General features: G+C 35.9%; 1 protein-coding gene and 24 non-coding genes across 25 annotated transcripts; all 25 read right to left on the reverse strand.

The window, feature by feature from the left end:
* Positions 1-436: 436 nt before the first annotated feature.
* LOC149737676 (solute carrier family 23 member 2-like) lies at positions 437-7,731 on the reverse strand. Its single transcript, XM_089873708.1, has 13 exons — positions 7,586-7,731; positions 6,805-6,927; positions 6,247-6,413; positions 5,774-5,957; positions 4,706-4,887; positions 4,175-4,298; positions 3,481-3,617; positions 3,035-3,202; positions 2,614-2,734; positions 2,062-2,234; positions 1,612-1,793; positions 980-1,097; positions 437-895 (listed from the first exon to the last, which is right to left on the reverse strand). The coding sequence occupies exons 1-13, from the start codon at positions 7,649-7,651 to the stop codon at positions 838-840; spliced, it is 1,803 nt and encodes a 600-aa protein (XP_089729834.1). The 5' UTR covers positions 7,652-7,731; the 3' UTR covers positions 437-837.
* A 1,168-nt stretch (positions 7,732-8,899) lies between these two features.
* Positions 8,900-9,013, reverse strand: LOC149737677 (U5 spliceosomal RNA). The gene has a single exon (XR_016384787.1). It is a non-coding gene; the product is annotated as a U5 spliceosomal RNA (small nuclear RNA).
* A 301-nt stretch (positions 9,014-9,314) lies between these two features.
* LOC149737678 (U5 spliceosomal RNA) lies at positions 9,315-9,429 on the reverse strand. Its single transcript, XR_016384738.1, has one exon. It is a non-coding gene; the product is annotated as a U5 spliceosomal RNA (small nuclear RNA).
* Positions 9,430-9,734: 305 nt separating this feature from the next.
* Positions 9,735-9,849, reverse strand: LOC149737679 (U5 spliceosomal RNA). Its single transcript, XR_016384742.1, has one exon. It is a non-coding gene; the product is annotated as a U5 spliceosomal RNA (small nuclear RNA).
* Positions 9,850-10,152: 303 nt separating this feature from the next.
* On the reverse strand, positions 10,153-10,267 carry LOC149737680 (U5 spliceosomal RNA). Its single transcript, XR_016384828.1, has one exon. It is a non-coding gene; the product is annotated as a U5 spliceosomal RNA (small nuclear RNA).
* Positions 10,268-10,567: 300 nt separating this feature from the next.
* LOC149737681 (U5 spliceosomal RNA) lies at positions 10,568-10,682 on the reverse strand. The gene has a single exon (XR_016384829.1). It is a non-coding gene; the product is annotated as a U5 spliceosomal RNA (small nuclear RNA).
* Positions 10,683-10,987: 305 nt separating this feature from the next.
* Positions 10,988-11,102, reverse strand: LOC149737682 (U5 spliceosomal RNA). The gene has a single exon (XR_016384837.1). It is a non-coding gene; the product is annotated as a U5 spliceosomal RNA (small nuclear RNA).
* Positions 11,103-11,408: 306 nt separating this feature from the next.
* On the reverse strand, positions 11,409-11,523 carry LOC149737683 (U5 spliceosomal RNA). The gene has a single exon (XR_016384826.1). It is a non-coding gene; the product is annotated as a U5 spliceosomal RNA (small nuclear RNA).
* Positions 11,524-11,829: 306 nt separating this feature from the next.
* On the reverse strand, positions 11,830-11,942 carry LOC149737684 (U5 spliceosomal RNA). The gene has a single exon (XR_016384755.1). It is a non-coding gene; the product is annotated as a U5 spliceosomal RNA (small nuclear RNA).
* A 305-nt stretch (positions 11,943-12,247) lies between these two features.
* On the reverse strand, positions 12,248-12,361 carry LOC149737685 (U5 spliceosomal RNA). The gene has a single exon (XR_016384809.1). It is a non-coding gene; the product is annotated as a U5 spliceosomal RNA (small nuclear RNA).
* A 303-nt stretch (positions 12,362-12,664) lies between these two features.
* On the reverse strand, positions 12,665-12,779 carry LOC149737686 (U5 spliceosomal RNA). Its single transcript, XR_016384730.1, has one exon. It is a non-coding gene; the product is annotated as a U5 spliceosomal RNA (small nuclear RNA).
* A 306-nt stretch (positions 12,780-13,085) lies between these two features.
* Positions 13,086-13,200, reverse strand: LOC149737687 (U5 spliceosomal RNA). Its single transcript, XR_016384752.1, has one exon. It is a non-coding gene; the product is annotated as a U5 spliceosomal RNA (small nuclear RNA).
* Positions 13,201-13,506: 306 nt separating this feature from the next.
* On the reverse strand, positions 13,507-13,621 carry LOC149737688 (U5 spliceosomal RNA). Its single transcript, XR_016384739.1, has one exon. It is a non-coding gene; the product is annotated as a U5 spliceosomal RNA (small nuclear RNA).
* Positions 13,622-13,927: 306 nt separating this feature from the next.
* On the reverse strand, positions 13,928-14,041 carry LOC149737689 (U5 spliceosomal RNA). The gene has a single exon (XR_016384797.1). It is a non-coding gene; the product is annotated as a U5 spliceosomal RNA (small nuclear RNA).
* Positions 14,042-14,345: 304 nt separating this feature from the next.
* Positions 14,346-14,460, reverse strand: LOC149737690 (U5 spliceosomal RNA). Its single transcript, XR_016384741.1, has one exon. It is a non-coding gene; the product is annotated as a U5 spliceosomal RNA (small nuclear RNA).
* Positions 14,461-14,763: 303 nt separating this feature from the next.
* On the reverse strand, positions 14,764-14,878 carry LOC149737691 (U5 spliceosomal RNA). The gene has a single exon (XR_016384811.1). It is a non-coding gene; the product is annotated as a U5 spliceosomal RNA (small nuclear RNA).
* A 303-nt stretch (positions 14,879-15,181) lies between these two features.
* Positions 15,182-15,296, reverse strand: LOC149737692 (U5 spliceosomal RNA). Its single transcript, XR_016384734.1, has one exon. It is a non-coding gene; the product is annotated as a U5 spliceosomal RNA (small nuclear RNA).
* A 304-nt stretch (positions 15,297-15,600) lies between these two features.
* Positions 15,601-15,715, reverse strand: LOC149737693 (U5 spliceosomal RNA). The gene has a single exon (XR_016384810.1). It is a non-coding gene; the product is annotated as a U5 spliceosomal RNA (small nuclear RNA).
* Positions 15,716-16,018: 303 nt separating this feature from the next.
* LOC149737694 (U5 spliceosomal RNA) lies at positions 16,019-16,133 on the reverse strand. Its single transcript, XR_016384830.1, has one exon. It is a non-coding gene; the product is annotated as a U5 spliceosomal RNA (small nuclear RNA).
* Positions 16,134-16,438: 305 nt separating this feature from the next.
* Positions 16,439-16,553, reverse strand: LOC149737695 (U5 spliceosomal RNA). The gene has a single exon (XR_016384831.1). It is a non-coding gene; the product is annotated as a U5 spliceosomal RNA (small nuclear RNA).
* A 300-nt stretch (positions 16,554-16,853) lies between these two features.
* Positions 16,854-16,968, reverse strand: LOC149737696 (U5 spliceosomal RNA). Its single transcript, XR_016384736.1, has one exon. It is a non-coding gene; the product is annotated as a U5 spliceosomal RNA (small nuclear RNA).
* A 305-nt stretch (positions 16,969-17,273) lies between these two features.
* On the reverse strand, positions 17,274-17,388 carry LOC149737697 (U5 spliceosomal RNA). The gene has a single exon (XR_016384744.1). It is a non-coding gene; the product is annotated as a U5 spliceosomal RNA (small nuclear RNA).
* Positions 17,389-17,689: 301 nt separating this feature from the next.
* Positions 17,690-17,804, reverse strand: LOC149737698 (U5 spliceosomal RNA). The gene has a single exon (XR_016384745.1). It is a non-coding gene; the product is annotated as a U5 spliceosomal RNA (small nuclear RNA).
* Positions 17,805-18,105: 301 nt separating this feature from the next.
* On the reverse strand, positions 18,106-18,220 carry LOC149737699 (U5 spliceosomal RNA). The gene has a single exon (XR_016384814.1). It is a non-coding gene; the product is annotated as a U5 spliceosomal RNA (small nuclear RNA).
* A 304-nt stretch (positions 18,221-18,524) lies between these two features.
* On the reverse strand, positions 18,525-18,639 carry LOC149737700 (U5 spliceosomal RNA). Its single transcript, XR_016384756.1, has one exon. It is a non-coding gene; the product is annotated as a U5 spliceosomal RNA (small nuclear RNA).
* Positions 18,640-18,884: the final 245 nt, after the last annotated feature.

Here is an 18,884-nt window from a genome sequence, read left to right on the forward strand (position 1 = left end):
ATCTCAAATTAAAGTCATATTGACCCCTGCCCATTTTCTTCATGCTTTTATGAAGCTATGAAACTAGGTTATTCGTTCGCACTTTTTTTTTTTAATATTTAAAAAAAGTAATCGGCTTTGACGGGCGTTTTATAGAGTCGTGATAATACTGTCGAATAATTCTGCAACCTCATTTTCCTGATTATCATTAAATGGGGGTCCGTAAAAAGAAAATTAAAAAAAGTCTTGTCTGACAAAGTGTCCCATCTTCCCCCACCCTACTATATGTGTTGCAAAAAAATCGAGACTCTTTCAACATTGGCAAAACTTTGAGGCCTCTCTAATAATTTTCTCTGAACCATCTTAATATATATTATTGGACCTCGATCTTCTATTGCCAAGTCATTATTATCACTTTTACATTAACTGCCCTTCATGCAACTAGAAACCATAAATCTTTTCTTTTTTTGTTTTTTTTTAACGCATTGTTTAATGGATTACTGTAAATTACATAAAATGTATATGGTAAGGTGGGGTAAGACGAAGACACCTTTGGCACATAATATTGAAGCATCCTGATGGTGTTTTAAACAATTACCAACGGTCTATGGGAGTCGTGAGGATATGGTTTTATAATTTGTTGAATGATACTTATTGTTTACTACCATATAGGATGAGAAAACAGAATGAAAGTTGTCTCATCTTTCCCCACCAAATATAGCCTACTGAATTAGTGATAAAAGTTTAGGAAGACTGGAGGATTAGGCGTTTGGTTGTTTATTTTAGCAGAGAATTAGTCTACCCGGTCATTGGAACCAATGTTATTTATAAACTTGTCTTCTCATTTCCATGTTTCAATTAAGATTTTTCTGTATTGCTCTTGTAGTTAGGCATAAATGGAAAGTAGCGGGCAAATCTGTAAAAAATGAATTTGGGAAAATACTACAGATTCTGTACCCCACGATTACTTTAGGCAAAGGCACAATTTCACTTTACAAACCTGCAGCACGTCGTCGGGAAAGGAAGGTTGTAACTTTCATCTATTTTCGATTGGTAGCTCGACCCATGTTCATTCTCTTTGACATTATAGGCTTTCAATCCACGCTCGGATTCAGTACCTTTATAAGTGTAGAGACTGTCATAATTAAGAATCAGTTTTTATAGTAGGGTGGGGGAAGATGGGACACATTTTTATTATATTTTCCCGACCCATTTGGCAGTGGACAAAGAACATTTTAAAGTATCGTACACAATTCTCACGACTTTCACATACCGTTGTTAACTGTTTAAATAACATCAGGATATTTAGATATTAAGTGCCAAAGGTGCCCGTCTTCTCCACCCTATACTATACAAGAGTAAACTAGGAACTTAAACCATGCAGGAATAGGAATATAAATGTCTGGATAGTTTTTTTTTAATTAAATACAACTATGAGTTAATTTCTATTGTATTGTGTCTCTCTATTTTACAGTTTAGCAGCCACGCTTGTTTTAAACTTTTTTTTCATTTTTTTACCCGTCGTGATATTTTATAACATGCATTTTTGCTACCAATTCTATTTTCTTCGTTGTTTTATAATCAATCTAGTTTTCGTATTTAAAGAGATGAATAAAATTCATAATATTTTACCAGGCAAAGTGTTGTCCAGGAAAAACCCAACCACCCCTCCTACCAACATAGCAGATGACAGTATGATTGTAAATATCTGATCAATTTCGGTGACTCCAGTTTTTATTGCGGAAGAATTTGCTTTCGTCCAATTCGCCATAGCCAATCCCGTGAATAGAGAGACTCCAATGACAAAGATGTTTCTACGTACGGTTTTAATATGTTACAAACCACATCTAATAAGGGTTCCAATATGAAGACTGGTAAAATTGTTCCTCTAAAGTACAGTTGATGTGTATGAAACTATTACGTTATTTACAATGGAATTGGACACGAGAATTGTAGTTCTGATTGCATATTGTTACAGCTACCGAACTTTCTGTTATACCTGCGACTTTTCCCGATGTACACGAGAATAAAGCAACTTACAATAATCTCTTCATTCGTTTTTAACCTAGTTGAATTGCTCACCTGTTCGAGTCGAGGTCAACGTATTTCAGATTAGACAACCCAACAGCGGATATCATTCCAAACATGGCGAAGAACATGCCTCCAATAACAGGATCAGGTAAAGTGACGAATATACTTCCGAACTTGCTGAAGTATCCAAGAAACATGAACATGATGCCAGCCGTTTGAAGGACCTAAATTATAAGTATAGTCATATTGAGCAAACGATATAGATTATGGATCACCGAATGAATGAAATTGCTCGAACCCAGTGGTCTCTTATGGGTTACATACGTGCTGAAACGTAAGCGGGCACCAGGTGTATGAAACAAAACACCCGCCGTGATTAAACGAATGCCATTACCCGCCACACAAAGATAAACAACTTACTTTTATTTGCTTCTTTATATAAGGCGTGTGTAAGGATTTGGTCATCGGCTAACGGTTTATACAGGTTAGCAATCAAGAAAGTACCGGACGTTATTCCAATGCAAGGAAAAATAAATCACATCCATTCATATATAAAAAGGTAGTATACATGAGAATGCCAGCCAGTTAGCTGCGTAAACTTACTCTTCTGCTTCCTACACGAGTTATCCCAATTGCCGCAACATTTTGACTGAAAGAGGTTGTCCCGGATCCGGTTCCGAGAAGACCTGCTAGCATAACTCCAATTCCTTCCATCATTATTCCTCTGAAAATAATTAAATATAATTTTTATTCTCGTGTGACGGTGCAACGACAGTCGTTATAACAGGAGTGTTTCGTTCCATAAGCCTGGAGACCGCTTGCAAGTTTACCACGTATATACAACTGCGAAGATTTAGTTTGTTGATTTTTTCGTATAGATTAAAAACTACAGAACAGTATAGTGACTACTGGAGTAGAGCAAAACCGGTTTAAGAGTCCTTTATACACATACACGACAATGGTAGCCCATACTGGGCGTCGAACACAATATACGTCGGGAGAATAAAATATACTTTTGCCTAACCTGTTCAAGGCATGACTTGGGGGTGGTGGTACATCAGCTAAGCGAGCACACGCGTGGTAATCACCAATAGATTCAATAGTGCTGGATATTATCGCAGCTAACATCCCAATGACACCTCCAATTGTCACAATAGGTAAACCCCACTGCCCCGGGTAGGGAAAGCGAAACCTAAAACGGTTAAGTGATCAGTGTTAGAACGAAAATCTCTTCATCTTAATGTAAACTTTTTCCCATTACAGTTAAGTTTGTTCTATTGATTTCAACTTATTGTGAGTTTATTTTATTGTACATAGTAGGATAAAATGGCACCGTTAGCCCACAGTATCAAAATATCCTGATGGTGTTTTAAAAAATAATAATGGTTTATGGGTGCCGCTAGGATATGGTTTTATCATTCTTTTAAACAGGTAAACAACAAAAACACCAATACTAACATAGATGCTTACCATGGGCTATTATATATAACATTTGCTCGTAAATCTGTTCGTGCTTTGTAGTACGGTTTGGATGGGTCGTTGGGAAATACATCGGTGACGGTCAGTATGAAGCAAAGTAACCACGCTGATAACAAGGCAATCAGAACCTGGATGAGAAAAAACATAGGACGTATACTTATTAATATACCCCCTGCTCACTGTTTAGCTATGAAATGGTTTTCCCCTTTTATACGCATGGTGTGCAACACCCTATGCGGTCTGTCGAGTTATAACATGGGTGTTTCTATTACAAGTCATGGCGGAGTAATCATTCGCCTGATGATCACTGCGGTTAAGCTACAAAATTACTTGTTATACGCATGACATAGAGTGTTGGTGCAGGCTAATCATATACATTATGCATATAGTAGGGTGGGGAAGATTGGACACCTTTAGCGCATAATACCCAAAATAGTAGGGTGGGGGAAGATGAGACACTTTTAGCGCATAATACCCAAATATCCTGATCGTGTTTTAAACAATTATCAACGGTATGTGGGAATCGTGAGGGTGTAGTTTTATAATTCTTTAAATGCTCTATGTTTTTCTAAATGGGACGAGAAAATAGAGTTAAAAGGTGTCCCATTTCCCACCACCCTGCTATACTACTGTTATTTTAAGCATGCGCGTAGATGAAGCTAGATTTTTCACACAAAAAACTTACAGGAAACATTCTAAAAATGCCACTTTTTTCTATGTACCATTTTCGACGTCGAAAACTAAACTTCGGGAAAGGAACTTCAACTTTTTTCAAATACTGAGAGCATAGAGTCAACACCGTAATAGTGCTGAAGAAATATAACACTATATGTATAAAATACGTAGCATTAAATGTATGCAGGCAGCTGAAACGACAAAGACTTGACACATAGCAGCATAGGAATAACTGCTCGTTTTTCATTATTTTGAGTACATTTTATAACATAATTTTAAATTATCTATTTGGGTAAAGTAGCGACCATCAGGTTAATTAATACAACAAAAAAAGGAGAAGGGACGAATTAGCAACAAAACGACAGTCGTTATACACACGGTGCAGGTAAAAACTATACCTAAATAAAAGTTCTAGATAGTAGCGTGGCTGCTTAACTCACTTTGCAGCATAATTTAATTCATATTAAGCTATATTTAAATAAATCGAATAAAGATGTGATTAGCAGAAAAGTGTGCGTAAAAATAGTTAGTTTAAACTTACAAAAAAGCGACTCCCCATTGAACTTCTGCACAACGCGCCGCAGTTGTAAACAGGTCCAACCCAATCAATGTAACAGTAGGAACGATCGTCAAAGGACCAATAAATCTCATAAGAAACCCAACTGCCCCTGTGGCCCCGAGAAGAAATTCAAAAAACGCACCAATTACGATAGCTCCTTGAACCTAATTGTGAAAACAAAATATATTTTCAAGACTTATTCAGTTAATCAAGTTATAAACCTGGCAAAGTCGAGCACCGTGCAGGTAAAGTGGTAATGTTAATCCTATGTTTTTTTACTGTTATACGCTTATAAATGTGGTTTGGTCAGCAACGCTGCTGTAACAGCCAATTGCGGGGCCTTACTCTTGAAGTCCGCTATAGGCTGCACTAAATACGACTCAACTATATAGAAAAAACATGAAATTTAATAAAGCAGTCTAAAAAGTTACATTAGAAGATACCCTTAGCCGTTTCACAACATAAACAACAACTGCTTGATAACGACGCAATGCCACAGTTCGCTCACAATCAACAACCTTCAGCCAACACAGTACAACGAGAACTGCCCGATATATCCAAAACTAGGAGGAAAGCGCGCAGTGCGCAGCAAGTAACACGCAGCAATCAGGCTAGCGGCAAAGAACACACGGAAACGTTGAACAAGTACAGAAAACAAGTCGTGCGTAAATAAAATGGGGATAAGGAACGCGAAATAACAGGACTAGTAATAAGAAGAAGAAACACAATCGAACCTAAACTAACTGACAGATTACAACTTTTACCTCAACAAAAAAATCAGTATACGAGTGTCCTTAAAATCATAAGTACTGTAGGGTAAGATGGGATGCCGTTATTACCTAAAACCCATATTTTCTGATAATGTTTTAAAAAAATTAACAATGCTCTTTTTTTCTGATCACGTTTTAATTTAAACAAATAACAATGGCCTTTATGGTTCGCAAGTTTATAAATATATAATTCGGTAAATTTTCTTTGTTTATTGCCAAATTGGACCGAAAAGGGAATGAAACATGTCCCATCTTACCCCAACCTAATATACATTCTAACCTCTCTTATTCTGCGATGCCAAACTTCTTGCCCGTCGATGATGAGACCGCTGTCGTTGTACAGAGTCACATTTGTATTCATGTAGCCGTCAGGTAGCGCTGGAGGGCATTGGTTATGCGGAAGTGACAAGATCACAAGAGTTGGCGGAAGAAACGCGATTGAGATTCCTTGCATGATTGGAAGTCTGCGATAGTTGATAAACGTGCATGGTAAAGATCGTTGTCATGATCTGTTCTCTTCGATTTAAATTCCCGGCGCCGTGGCACAATGTATAGATGGGTGCCTCTAACCCACTGTGAGCGTATGGGGGGTGTAAAACAGAACACACGTGTTTAGGCCTGTTCGTGCGCCACCACACGAAAATAGACAGTTGACCTTACCAACTGCCAGATAATCATCGGAGACTCGCACTCTTTTAGCAAAAAATATAACGGAACATACGTGTGCTTTATATAAATAAAAATTGACGTTACCTGTTTCCTATTGTGGTTTGAATCAACGTGCAAGCCCCTGACACGACAAACGTTGCGCTGATCAAGTTGGCTCGTCCCAGGTCCCCCTCTCCATCATCTGGGATGCATAACTTGGAAGCCAACATCATTGGAATTCCAATTAAGGATCCGATAGCGACCAGATAGTGCTGGGTGGCACAGATGTTATAAATGTGTAACTTTAATTGGAGTAAAATATTTAAACTGCCTTAAAATCCTTTCGTTTGTGTAAAAAAACAATAAGGTCTGACTTATCTTCGCGTGCCTGGCGGAGCAACAGCAGTCATTATATAACACAGGTGTTCTGTTTCATACACCTTGGGCCCGCTTGCGAGTTACAACGCATGTAGCTTTGTAAGAAATACTTCAATGGGTTGTTTTTTTTATTCTATGGCTGACAATTTAGACAATCCATATGGGACCACTGTGTTGGAGAAATTGTCGTTTGATATTGGATACCAATAAATTATGCTCATGTTGTGTCACGAAAACTCTGTGGGTTATACAACACTGTATTGCTGTGCACATTATTTTATGTACCTGTAAACCAAAGGCTATGCAAAGATACCATGGAGGTACATCGTTCAATCCATACAACAAACCCGACGACGATTGCTTTTCATCTGCGGGGGTGTCTGCTTTCTTGTTCGTGTTATCATCTGGCTATTTAAGCGTAACGCATGTTAGAATATTCCTATTATAGTAGGATGGAAAAAGAAGGGACACCTTTGGTACATAACATCCAAGTATCCTGATTGTGTTTTAAAACAAATAATTATATACGGGAGTAGTGCGAATATGGTTTCATAACGTTTGAATGTTCTTTATTTACTACCAAATGGGACGACAAAATAAAATGAAAAGGTGTCCCATCTTTCCCCTCGTTAATTACTGTACAAAATCTTTGTTTGTGAGAAATTTAAATTTGAAAATTTTGACATAACGAAGCAGAAAATCCTCGATTTTTTAAAAATAAAATTGCAGAGTGTCGGAAATTGTGTTCCAGTAATAACGTCGAGCGCGGCCTTTATTACTAACATTTATGGTTTGGATGAGAGCGGCCCTTCGTTATAAACATTTATGGCTGGAAATATTATTAAATTCTTTGAGGTCCTAGAGCGTGACAGGCCATGTCACCTAAGTTTTAGGTGACTTTTTTGAACATTTGTAAAAATGGCTTATTATTAAAATAAGTCGTTTTATTTTTCTCAAGCATCCAGCTATAGGTTTGAAAACTAACGATATTAAGCCAGCAACTGAACATGCTGGTAAGTTATATTTTCGAGTCAGAATCGATATGTTTGCATGAAGTAATTCTTACCTGGTCAACTTCTCTGCTTTTACAACTTCCCGACTCCGGATCTATAAATGTTTGTAGCTCCGACATTTTGCGCACACTTGTTTAAGTTTCTACACAAAGTCAACAAAGTAATATTGCTTTGAGAAACCTGCAGTGGTTTAAAAGGGCGCAAGATTACATGATTGCGCAACTTCTTATAGAGTTGAAGGGGCATGCCAACGAAATATCAAAATTCGTATATTGATAAAATGCTTAAATTGTGATTTAAAGGTAGCCTACCCCACCATTTTTCCAAATAACGAAACAGCTTTTGAAATAACGCGTGTCAATATCGCGATTCGCTGGAGTGAAAAAATCAACCGTGCGATAATGCTCAAGATTGCTTAGGGCAAGAACATTTTTTACTCAATTTCTATTTCAGGCTAATTTTTTTAGAAGCTGTTTCGTTTTTATCACATCTGAGAATCTCTATTCGCTAATTTTTGTAGATATTACTCTTTAAAAGGAGAAGCCTAAAACATAAAGTATTATTGATAATCAAGTCCATGCATGTTTAAAAAATTGTACTACTGTAACAAACTGTCTCACTCCTTGTCTAAACGGCTCATTGCTCTGACTTGACATACTGACTTTTTTAATAATACGTTGTACTAACCACACAATATGAATCTCACAAACGTTAGCCGTAAACTGGCACAAAAGGTGTATAAAAAACGACCACTCAACAAAATAACAAAGCGATCCAGTATAGCGCAAAGAAACTTATAGGAAGCGCAATCATGCAAGTCGTGGCAAGTCACACAATCGGCATCAAAATAATAATTACCTACAAGACCCTGCGGTTAACACGGTGGTATATGCAGGGAATAATGACATAATGTAAACGTTGCACTTAATTCGTATTCTTAAACTTTTCACGATTACTATACAACTATAGCGGTATCGCGTAAAATAATGTATGCTGGTTTCACGTCTAAACCACTTCTTTGCTGCGGTTTTAGATGCACATATATTTATACCAGTAAGTAGGTTATAAAAGTTTCTGTAATGCTCATATATGCGTCAAAATGACTTTCCCATTTACCTATACATGAGTGCTCTTCAACCTTTATTTGGTTTACCGTACCAAAAAAGTGTGTGACGAACTCATGCATCCCGTTTACTGAAAAAGTAAACAAAGGTAAAGGGCGATTAAAAAAAAAGCGAGAAACAAATACGAAGAATTACAAGTGAGCAATAAAATATATTTTTTTCTTATGCTACCTTAAGTGCATTGCTTTGGCTGGTAATTCCACATCTGGTTTACGAACATAAAAACTACGCTTCAAAATGATTTGCTAATTATTGTCAGGTGCCGAAAAATAGTCAAGGACTTATTGAAATGCTCCCCTCCACGGAATTCTTTAGTAAAAGGCGAAAGAATCATGCGCTGAAGAGAAGCCAGAGTAACAATCAAACGTAATTCGGCATTTGGTATCTTTAGAAAAAAACCTAAAGTTCATGGTACAATCCAAGCACACAATCAACGAATCCAATACGTATTCGATGAAGGCATTGATAAAGACAAAATTACAAGAAATGTTTGAACAAGAGAGCTTTTCTTGAGTGAGTTGGCATGTTACATTATATATTCTTTTAAAAGGTCGGTCATCAACGATGATAGTTTGATATCGTCACGCGGTTATGAAGTTGGTTGGAAGTTTTACCCATTGTGCGATACCAAATGTATACAATTTGTTAACAGTAAATAATCTTGACTAAAGTCAAGTGTGGAAAAATAGTCAAAGACTCACTGAAATGCTCCCCTCCACGGAATTCTTTAGTAAAAGGCGAAAGAATCATGCGCTGAAGAGAAGCCGGAGTAACAATCAAACGTAATTCGGCATCTGGTATCTTTAGAAAAAAACCTAAAGTTTATGGTACAATCCATGCGCACAATCAACGAATCCAAAACGTATTCGTTTAACGCATTGATAAAGACTAAATTACAGAAAATATTTTGAACAAGAGAGATATTCTTGAATGAGTTGGCATGTTACATTACATATTCTTTTAAAATGTCGGTCATGAACGATGATAGTTTGATATCGTCATGCGGTTCACAAAATTGGCTAAAAGAGGTTTTAACAAACGTGCAACACTAAATGTATACAATTTGTTTACAGTAATAATCCTGACCAAAGTCAGGTGTGGAAAAATAATCAAAGACTCATTGAAATGCTCCCCTCCACGGTATTCTTTAGTAAAAGGCGAAAGAATCGTGCGCTGAAGAGAAGCCAGAGTAACAATCAAACGTAATTCGGCATCTGGTATCTTTAGAAAAAAACTAAAGTTTATGGTACGATCCAAGCGTAAAATCAACGAACCCAATGCGTATTTGTTAAAGGCATTAATAAGTCGAAATCAGAAAAGGTATTGGAACAAGATAGCCATTTTATAAAAAAACGGCACGTTATATTATGTATTCATTCAAAACGTCGGGCATAAACGAGGATAGTTGAATACAATTACGCGGTTTACGAAATTGTTTAAAAGTGTTTTTAACCAATTTGCAGCTCCAAATGTATACAATTAGTTTACAGTAAATAATCCTGACCAAAGTCAGGTGTGGAAAAATAATCAAAGACTCATTGAAATGCTCCCCTTCACGGAATTCTTTAGTAAAAGGCGAAAGAATCATGCGCTGAAGAGAAGCCAGAGTAACAATCAAACGTAATTCGGCATCTGATATCTTTAGAAAAAAACTAAAGTTTATGGTACAATCCAAACGCACAATCAACGTATCCAACACGTATTCGATGAAGGCATTGATCAAGACTAAATCACAAAAAATGTTTGAACAAGAGAGCTATTCTTGACTGGGTAGGCATGTTACATTATATACTCATTCAAAATGTCGGTCATAAACGATGATAATATAATACCGTCACGCGGTTATAAAGTTGGTTGTAAGGTTTACCCATTGTGCGATACCAAATGTATACAATTAGTTAACAGTAAACAATCCTGACCAAAGTCAGGTGTGGAAAAATAATCAAAGACTCATTGAAATGCTCCCCTCCACGGAATTCTTTAGTAAAAGGCGAAAGAATCATGCGCTGAAGAGAAGCCAGAGTAACAAACAAACGTAATTCGGCATCTGGTATCTTTAGAAAAAAACCTAAAGTTTATGGTACGATCCATGCGCACAATCAACGAATCAAAAACGTATTCGTTTAACGCATTGATAAAGACTAAATTGCAGAAAATATTTTGGACAAGAGAGATATTCTTGAATGAGTTGGCATGTTACATTACATATTCTTTTAAAAGGTCGGTCATAAACGATGATAGTTTGATATCGTCATGCGGTTCACAAAATTGGCTAAAAGAGGTTTTAACAAACGTGCAACACCAAATGTATACAATTTGTTTACAGGAATAATCCTGACCAAAGTCAGGTGTGGAAAAATAGTGAAAGACTCATTGAAATGCTCCCCTCCACGGAATTCTTTAGTAAAAGGCGAAAGAATCATGCGCTGAAGAGAAGCCAGAGTAACAATCAAACGTAATTCGGCATCTGGTATCTTTAGAAAAAAACTAAAGTTTATGGTACAATCCAAGAGTACAATCAACGAATCCAAAACGTATTCGTTTAACGCATTGATAAAGACTAAATTACAAGAAAAACATTTTGAACAAGAGAGATATTCTTGAATAAGTTGGCATGTTACATTACATATTCTTTTAAAAGGTCGGTCATAAACGATGATAGTTTGATATCGTCATGCGGTTCACAAAATTGACTAAATGAGGTTTTAACAAACGTGCAACACCAAATGTATACACTTTGTTTACAGTAATAAACCTGACCAAAGTCAGGTGTGGAAAAATAGTGAAAGACTCATTGAAATGCTCCCCTCCACGGAATTCTTTAGTAAAAGGCGAAAGAATCATGCGCTGAAGAGAAGCCAGAGTAACAATCAAACGTAATTCGGGATCTGGTATCTTTAGAAAAAAAACTAAAGTTTATGGTACAATCCAAGCGTACAATCAACGAATCCAAAACGTATTCGTTTAACGCATTGATAAAGACTAAATTACAAGAAAATATTTTGAACAAGAGAGATATTCTTGAATGAGTTGGCATGTTACATTACATATTCTTTTAAAAGGTCGGTCATAAACGATGATAGTTTGATATCGTCATGCGGTTCACAAAATTGACTAAAAGAGGTTTTAACAAACGTGCAACACCAAATGTATACAATTTGTTTACAGTAATAATCCTGAACAAAGTCAGGTGTGGAAAAATAGTCAGACTCATTGAAATGCTCCCCTCCACGGAATTCTTTAGTAAAAGGCGAAAGAATCATGCGCTGAAGAGAAGCCAGAGTAACAATCAAACGTAATTCGGCATCTGGTATCTTTAGAAAAAAACTAAAGTTTATGGTACAATCCAAGCGTACAATCAACGAATTCAAAACGTATTCGTTTAACGCATTGATAAAGACTAAATTGCAGAAAATATTTTGAACAAGAGAGATATTCTTGAATGAGTTGGCATGTTACATTACATATTCTTTTAAAAGGTCGGTAATAAACGATGATAGTTTGATATCGTCATGCGATTCACAAAATTGGCTAAAAGAGGTTTTAACAAACGTGCAACAACAAATGTATACAATTTGTTTACAGTAATAATCCTGATCAAAATCAGGTGCGAAAAAATAATCAAAGACTCATTGAAAAGCTCCCCTCCACGGAATCCTTTAGTAAAAGGCGAAAGAATCATGCGCTGAAGAGAAGCCAGAGTAACAATCAAACGTAATTCGGCATCTGGTATCTTTAGAAAAAAACTAAAGTTTATGGTACAATCCAAGCGTACAATCAACGAATCCAAAACGTATTCGTTTAACGCATTGATAAAGACTAAATTACAGAAAACATTTTGAACAAGAGAGATATTCTTGAATGAGTTGGCATGTTACATTACATATTCTTTTAAAAGGTCGGTCATAAACGATGATAGTTTGATATCGTCATGCGGTTCACAAAATTGGCTAAAAGAGGTTTTAACAAACGTGCAACACCAAATGTATACAATTTGTTACAGTAATAATCCTGACCAAAGTCAGGTGTGGAAAAATAGTGAAAGACTCATTGAAATGCTCCCCTCCACGGAATTCTTTAGTAAAAGGCGAAAGAATCATGCGCTGAAGAGAAGCCAGAGTAACAATCAAACGTAATTCGACATCTGGTATCTTTAGAAAAAAACTAAAGTTTATGGTACAATCCAAGAGTACAATCAACGAATCCAAAACGTATTCGTTTAACGCATTGATAAAGACTAAATTACAAGAAAAACATTTTGAACAAGAGAGATATTCTTGAATAAGTTGGCATGTTACATTACATATTCTTTTAAAAGGTCGGTCATAAACGATGATAGTTTGATATCGTCATGCGGTTCACAAAATTGACTAAATGAGGTTTTAACAAACGTGCAACACAAAATGTATACAATTTGTTTACAGTAATAATCCTGATCAAAGTCAGGTGTGGAAAAATAGTGAAAGACTCATTGAAATGCTCCCCTCCACGGAATTCTTTAGTAAAAGGCGAAAGAATCATGCGCTGAAGAGAAGCCAGAGTAACAATCAAACGTAATTCGGGATCTGGTATCTTTAGAAAAAAAACTAAAGTTTATGGTACAATCCAAGCGTACAATCAACGAATCCAAAACGTATTCGTTTAACGCATTGATAAAGACTAAATTACAAGAAAATATTTTGAACAAGAGAGATATTCTTGAATGAGTTGGCATGTTACATTACATATTCTTTTAAAAGGTCGGTCATAAACGATGATAGTTTGATATCGTCATGCGGTTCACAAAATTGACTAAAAGAGGTTTTAACAAACGTGCAACACCAAATGTATACAATTTGTTTACAGTAATAATCCTGAACAAAGTCAGCTGTGGAAAAATAGTGAAAGACTCATTGAAATGCTCCCCTCCACGGAATTCTTTAGTAAAAGGCGAAAGAATCATGCGCTGAAGAGAAGCCAGAGTAACAATCAAACGTAATTCGGCATCTGGTATCTTTAGAAAAAAACCTAAAGTTTATGGTACGATCCATGCGCACAATCAACGAATCCAAAACGTATTCGTTTAACGCATTGATAAAGACTAAATTGCAGAAAATATTTTGAACAAGAGAGATATTCTTGAATGAGTTGGCATGTTACATTACATATTCTTTTAAAAGGTCGGTAATAAACGATGATAGTTTGATATCGTCATGCGATTCACAAAATTGGCTAAAAGAGGTTTTAACAAACGTGCAACAACAAATGTATACAATTTGTTTACAGTAATAATCCTGATCAAAATCAGGTGCGAAAAAATAATCAAAGACTCATTGAAATGCTCCCCTCCACGGAATCCTTTAGTAAAAGGCGAAAGAATCATGCGCTGAAGAGAAGCCAGAGTAACAATCAAACGTAATTCGGCATCTGGTATCTTTAGAAAAAAACTAAAGTTTATGGTACAATCCAAGCGTACAATCAACGAATCCAAAACGTATTCGTTTAACGCATTGATAAAGACTAAATTACAGAAAATATTTTGAACAAGAGAGATATTCTTGAATGAGTTGGCATGTTACATTACATATTCTTTTAAAAGGTCGGTCATAAACGATGATAGTTTAATACCGTCATGCGGTTCACAAAATTGGCTAAAAGAGGTTTTAACAAACGTGCAACACCAAATGTATACAATTTGTTTACAGTAATAATCCTGACCAAAGTCAGGTGTGGAAAAATAGTGAAAGACTCATTGAAATGCTCCCCTCCACGGAATTCTTTAGTAAAAGGCGAAAGAATCATGCGCTGAAGAGAAGCCAGAGTAACATCAAACGTAATTCGGCATCTGGTATCTTTAGAAAAAAACTAAAGTTTATGGTACAATCCAAGCGTACAATCAACGAATCCAAAACGTATTCGTTTAACGCATTGATAAAGACTAAATTACAGAAAACATTTTGAACAAGAGAGATATTCTTGAATGAGTTGGCATGTTACATTACATATTCTTTTAAAAGGTCGGTCATAAACGATGATAGTTTGATATCGTCATGCGGTTCACAAAATTGGCTAAAAGAGGAGTTAACAAACGTGCAACACCAAATGTATACAATTTGTTTACAGTAATAATCCTGACCAAAGTCAGGTGTGGAAAAATAATCAAAGACTCAATGAAATGCTCCCCTCCACGGAATTCTTTAGTAAAAGGCGAAAGAATCATGCGCTGAAGAGAAGCCAGAGTATCAATCATACGTAATTCGGCATCTGGTATCTTTAGAAAAAAACTAAAGTTTATGGTACATTCCAAGCGTACAATCAACGAACCCAATGCGTATTTGTTAAAGGCATTAATAAGTCGAAATCAGAAAAGGTATTGGAACAAGACAGCCATTTTATAAAAAAACGGCACGTTACATTATGTATTCATTCAAAACGTCGGGCATAAATGAGGATAGTTGAATACAATTACGCGGTTTACGAAATTGTTTAAAAGTGGTTTTAACCATTTTGCAGCTCCAAATGTATACAATTAGTTTACAGTAAATAATCCTGACCTAAGTCAGGTGTGCAAAAATAGTCAAAGACTCTTTGAAATGCTCCCCTCCACGGAATTCTTTAGTAAAAGGCGAAAGAATCATAAGCTGAAGAGAAGCCAGAGTATAACAATCAAACGTAATTCGGCATCTGGTCTCTTTAGAAAAAAACTAAACTTCATGGTACAATCCTAGCGCACAGTCAACGAATCCAATACGTATTCGTTGAAGGCATTGATAAAGACTAAATTACAAGAAATGTTTGAACAAGAGAGCTTTTCTTGAATGAGTTGGCATGTTACATTATATATTCTATAAAAGGTCGGTCATCAACGAGGATAGTTTGATATCGTCATGTGGTTCACAAAATTGGCTAAAAGAGGTTTTAACAAACGTGCAACACTAAATGTATACAATTTGTTTACAGGAATAATCCTGACCAAAGTCAGGTGTGGAAAAATAGTCAAAGACTCATTGAAATGCTTCCCTCCACGGAATTCTTTAGTAAAAGGCGAAAGAATCATGCGCTGAAGAGAAGCCAGAGTAACAATCAAACGTAATTCGGCATCTGGTATCTTTAGAAAAAAACTAAAGTTTATGGTACAATTCAAGCGTACAATCAACGAACCAAATGCGTATTTGTTAAAGGCATTAATAAGTCGAAATCAGAAAAGGTATTGGAACAAGACAGCCATTTTATAAAAAAACGGCACGTTACATTATGTATTCATTCAAAACGTCCGTCATAAATGAGGATAGTTGAATACAATTACGCGGTTTACGAAATTGTTTAAAAGTGGTTTTAACCATTTTACAGATCCAAAAGTATACAATTAGTTTACAGTAAATAATCCTGACCTAAGTCAGGTGTGCAAAAATAGTCAAAGACTCATTGAAATGCTCCCCTCCACGGAATTCTTTAGTAAAAGGCGAAAGAATCATGCGCTGAAAAGAAGCCAGAGTAACAATCAAACGTAATTCGGCATCTGGTATCTTTAGAAAAAAACCTAAAGTTTATGGTACAATCCATGCGCACAATCAACGAATCCAAAACGTATTCGTTTAACGCATTGATAAAGACTAAATTACAGAAAATATTTTGAACAAGAGAGATATTCTTGAATGAGTTTGCATGTTACATTACATATTCTTTTAAAAGGTCGGTCATAAACGATGATAGTTTGATATCGTCATGCGGTTCACAAAATTGGCTAAAAGAGGATTTAACAAACGTGCAACACCAAATGTATACAATTTGTTTACAGTAATAATCCTGACCAAAGTCAGGTGTGGAAAAATATTCAAAGACTCATTGAAATGCTCCCCTCCACGGAATTCTTTAGTAAAAGGCGAAAGAATCATGCGCTGAAGAGAAGCCAGAGTAACATTCAAACGTAATTCGGCATCTGGTATCTTTAGAAAAAAACTAAAGTTTATGGTACAATCCAAACGCACAATCAACGTATCCAACACGTATTCGATGAAGGCATTGATCAAGACTAAATTACAAAAAATGTTTGAACAAGAGAGCTATTCTTGACTGAGTAGGCATGTTACATTATATATTCATTCAAAATGTCGGTCATAAACGATGATAATTTGATACCGTCACGCGGTTATGAAGTTGGTTTTAAGTTCTACCCATTGTGCGATACCAAATGTATACAATTTGTTAACAGTAAATAATCCTGACCAAAGTCAGGTGTGGAAAAATAGTCAAAGACTCATTAAAATGCTCCCCTCCACGGAATTCTTTAGTAAAAGGCGAAAGAATCATGCGCTGAAGAGAAGCCAGAGCAACAATCAAACGTAATTCGGCATCTGGTATCTTTAGAAAAAAAACTAAAGTTCATGGTACAATCAAATCGCACAATCAACGAATCCAATACGTATTCGATGAAGGCATTGATATAGACTAAATTACAAAAAAATGTTTGAACAAGAGAGATATTCTTGAATGAGTTTGCATGTTACATTACATATTCTTTTAAAAGGTCGGTCATAAACGTTAATAGTTTGATATCGTCATGCGGTTCACAAAATTGGCTAAAAGAGGATTTAACAAACGTGCAACACCAAATGTATACAATTTGTTTACAGTAATAATCCTGACCAAAGTCAGGTGTGGAAAAATATTCAAAGACTCATTGAAATGCTCCCCTCCACGGAATTCTTTAGTAAAAGGCGAAAGAATCATGCGTTAAAGAGAAACCAGAGTAACAATCAAACGTAATTCGGCATCTGGTATCTTTAAAAAAAAAACTAAAGTTCATGGTACAATCAAAGCGCACAATCAACGAATCCAATACGTATTCGTTAAAGGCATTGATAAAGACTAAATTACAAGAAATGTTTTAACAAAAGTGCTTTTCTTGAATAAGTTGGTATGTTACATTATATATTCTTTTAAAAGGTCGGTCATCAACGAGGAAAGTTTGATATCGTCACGCGGTTATAAGGTTGTTTGGAAGTTTTACCCATTGTGCGATACCAAATGTATACAATTAGTTAACAGTAAATAATCCTGACCAAATTCAGGCGTGGAAAAATAGTCAAAGACTCATTGAAATGCTCCCCTCCACGGAATTCTTTAGTAAAAGGCGAAAGAATCATGCACTGAAGAGAAGCCAGAGTAACAATCAAACGTAATTCGGCATCTGGTATCTTTAAAAAAAAACTAAAGTTCATGGTACGATCAAAGCGCACAATCAACGAATCCAATACGTATTCGTTAAAGGCATTGATAAAAAACTAAATTACAAGAAATGTTTGAACAAGTGTGCTTTTTTTGAATGAGTTGGCATGTTACATTATATATTCTTTTAAAAGGTCGGTCATCAACGAGGAAAGTTTGATATCGTCACGCGGTTACAAGGTTGTTTGGAAGTTTTACCCATTGTGCGATACCAAATGTATACAATTAGTTAACAGTAAATAATCCTGACCAAAGTCAGGCGTGGAAAAATAGTCAAAGACTCATTGAAATGCTCCCCTCCACGGAATTCTTTAGTAAAAGGCGAAAGAATCATGCGCTGAAGAGAAGCCAGAGTAACAATCAAACGTAATTCGGCATCTGGTATCTTTAGAAAAAAACTAAAGTTTATGGTACAATCCAAGCATACAATCAACGAATCCAAAACGTATTCGTTTAACGCATTGATAAAGACTAAATTACAGAAAATATTTTGAACAAGAGAGATATTCTTGAATGAGTTGGCATGTTACATTACATATTCTATTAAAAGGTCGGTCATAAACGATGATAGTTTGATATCGTCATGCGGTTCACCAAATTGGCTAAAAGAGGATTTAACAAACGTGCAACACCAAGTGTATACAATTTGTTTACAGCAATGATCCTGACCAAAGTCAGGTGTGGAAAAATATTCAAAGACTCATTGAAATGCTCCCGTCCACGGAATTCTTTAGTAAAAGGCGAAAGAATCATGCGCTGAAGAGAAGCCAGAGTAACATTCAAACGTAATTCGGCATCTGGTATCTTTAGAAAAAAACTAAAGTTTATGGTACAATTCAAACGCACAATCAACGTATCCAACACGTATTCGATGAAGGCATTGATCAAGACTAAATTACAAAAAAATGTTTGAACAAGAGAGCTATTCTGGACTGAGTAGGCATGTTACATTATATATTCATTCAAAATGTGATGATAGTTTGATATCGTCATGCGGTTCACAAAATTGGCTAAAAGAGGA

This window comes from Ciona robusta, chromosome 3 (assembly GCF_009617815.1).
Source record: "Ciona robusta chromosome 3, ASM961781v2".
Lineage (NCBI taxonomy): Eukaryota > Metazoa > Chordata > Ascidiacea > Phlebobranchia > Cionidae > Ciona > Ciona robusta.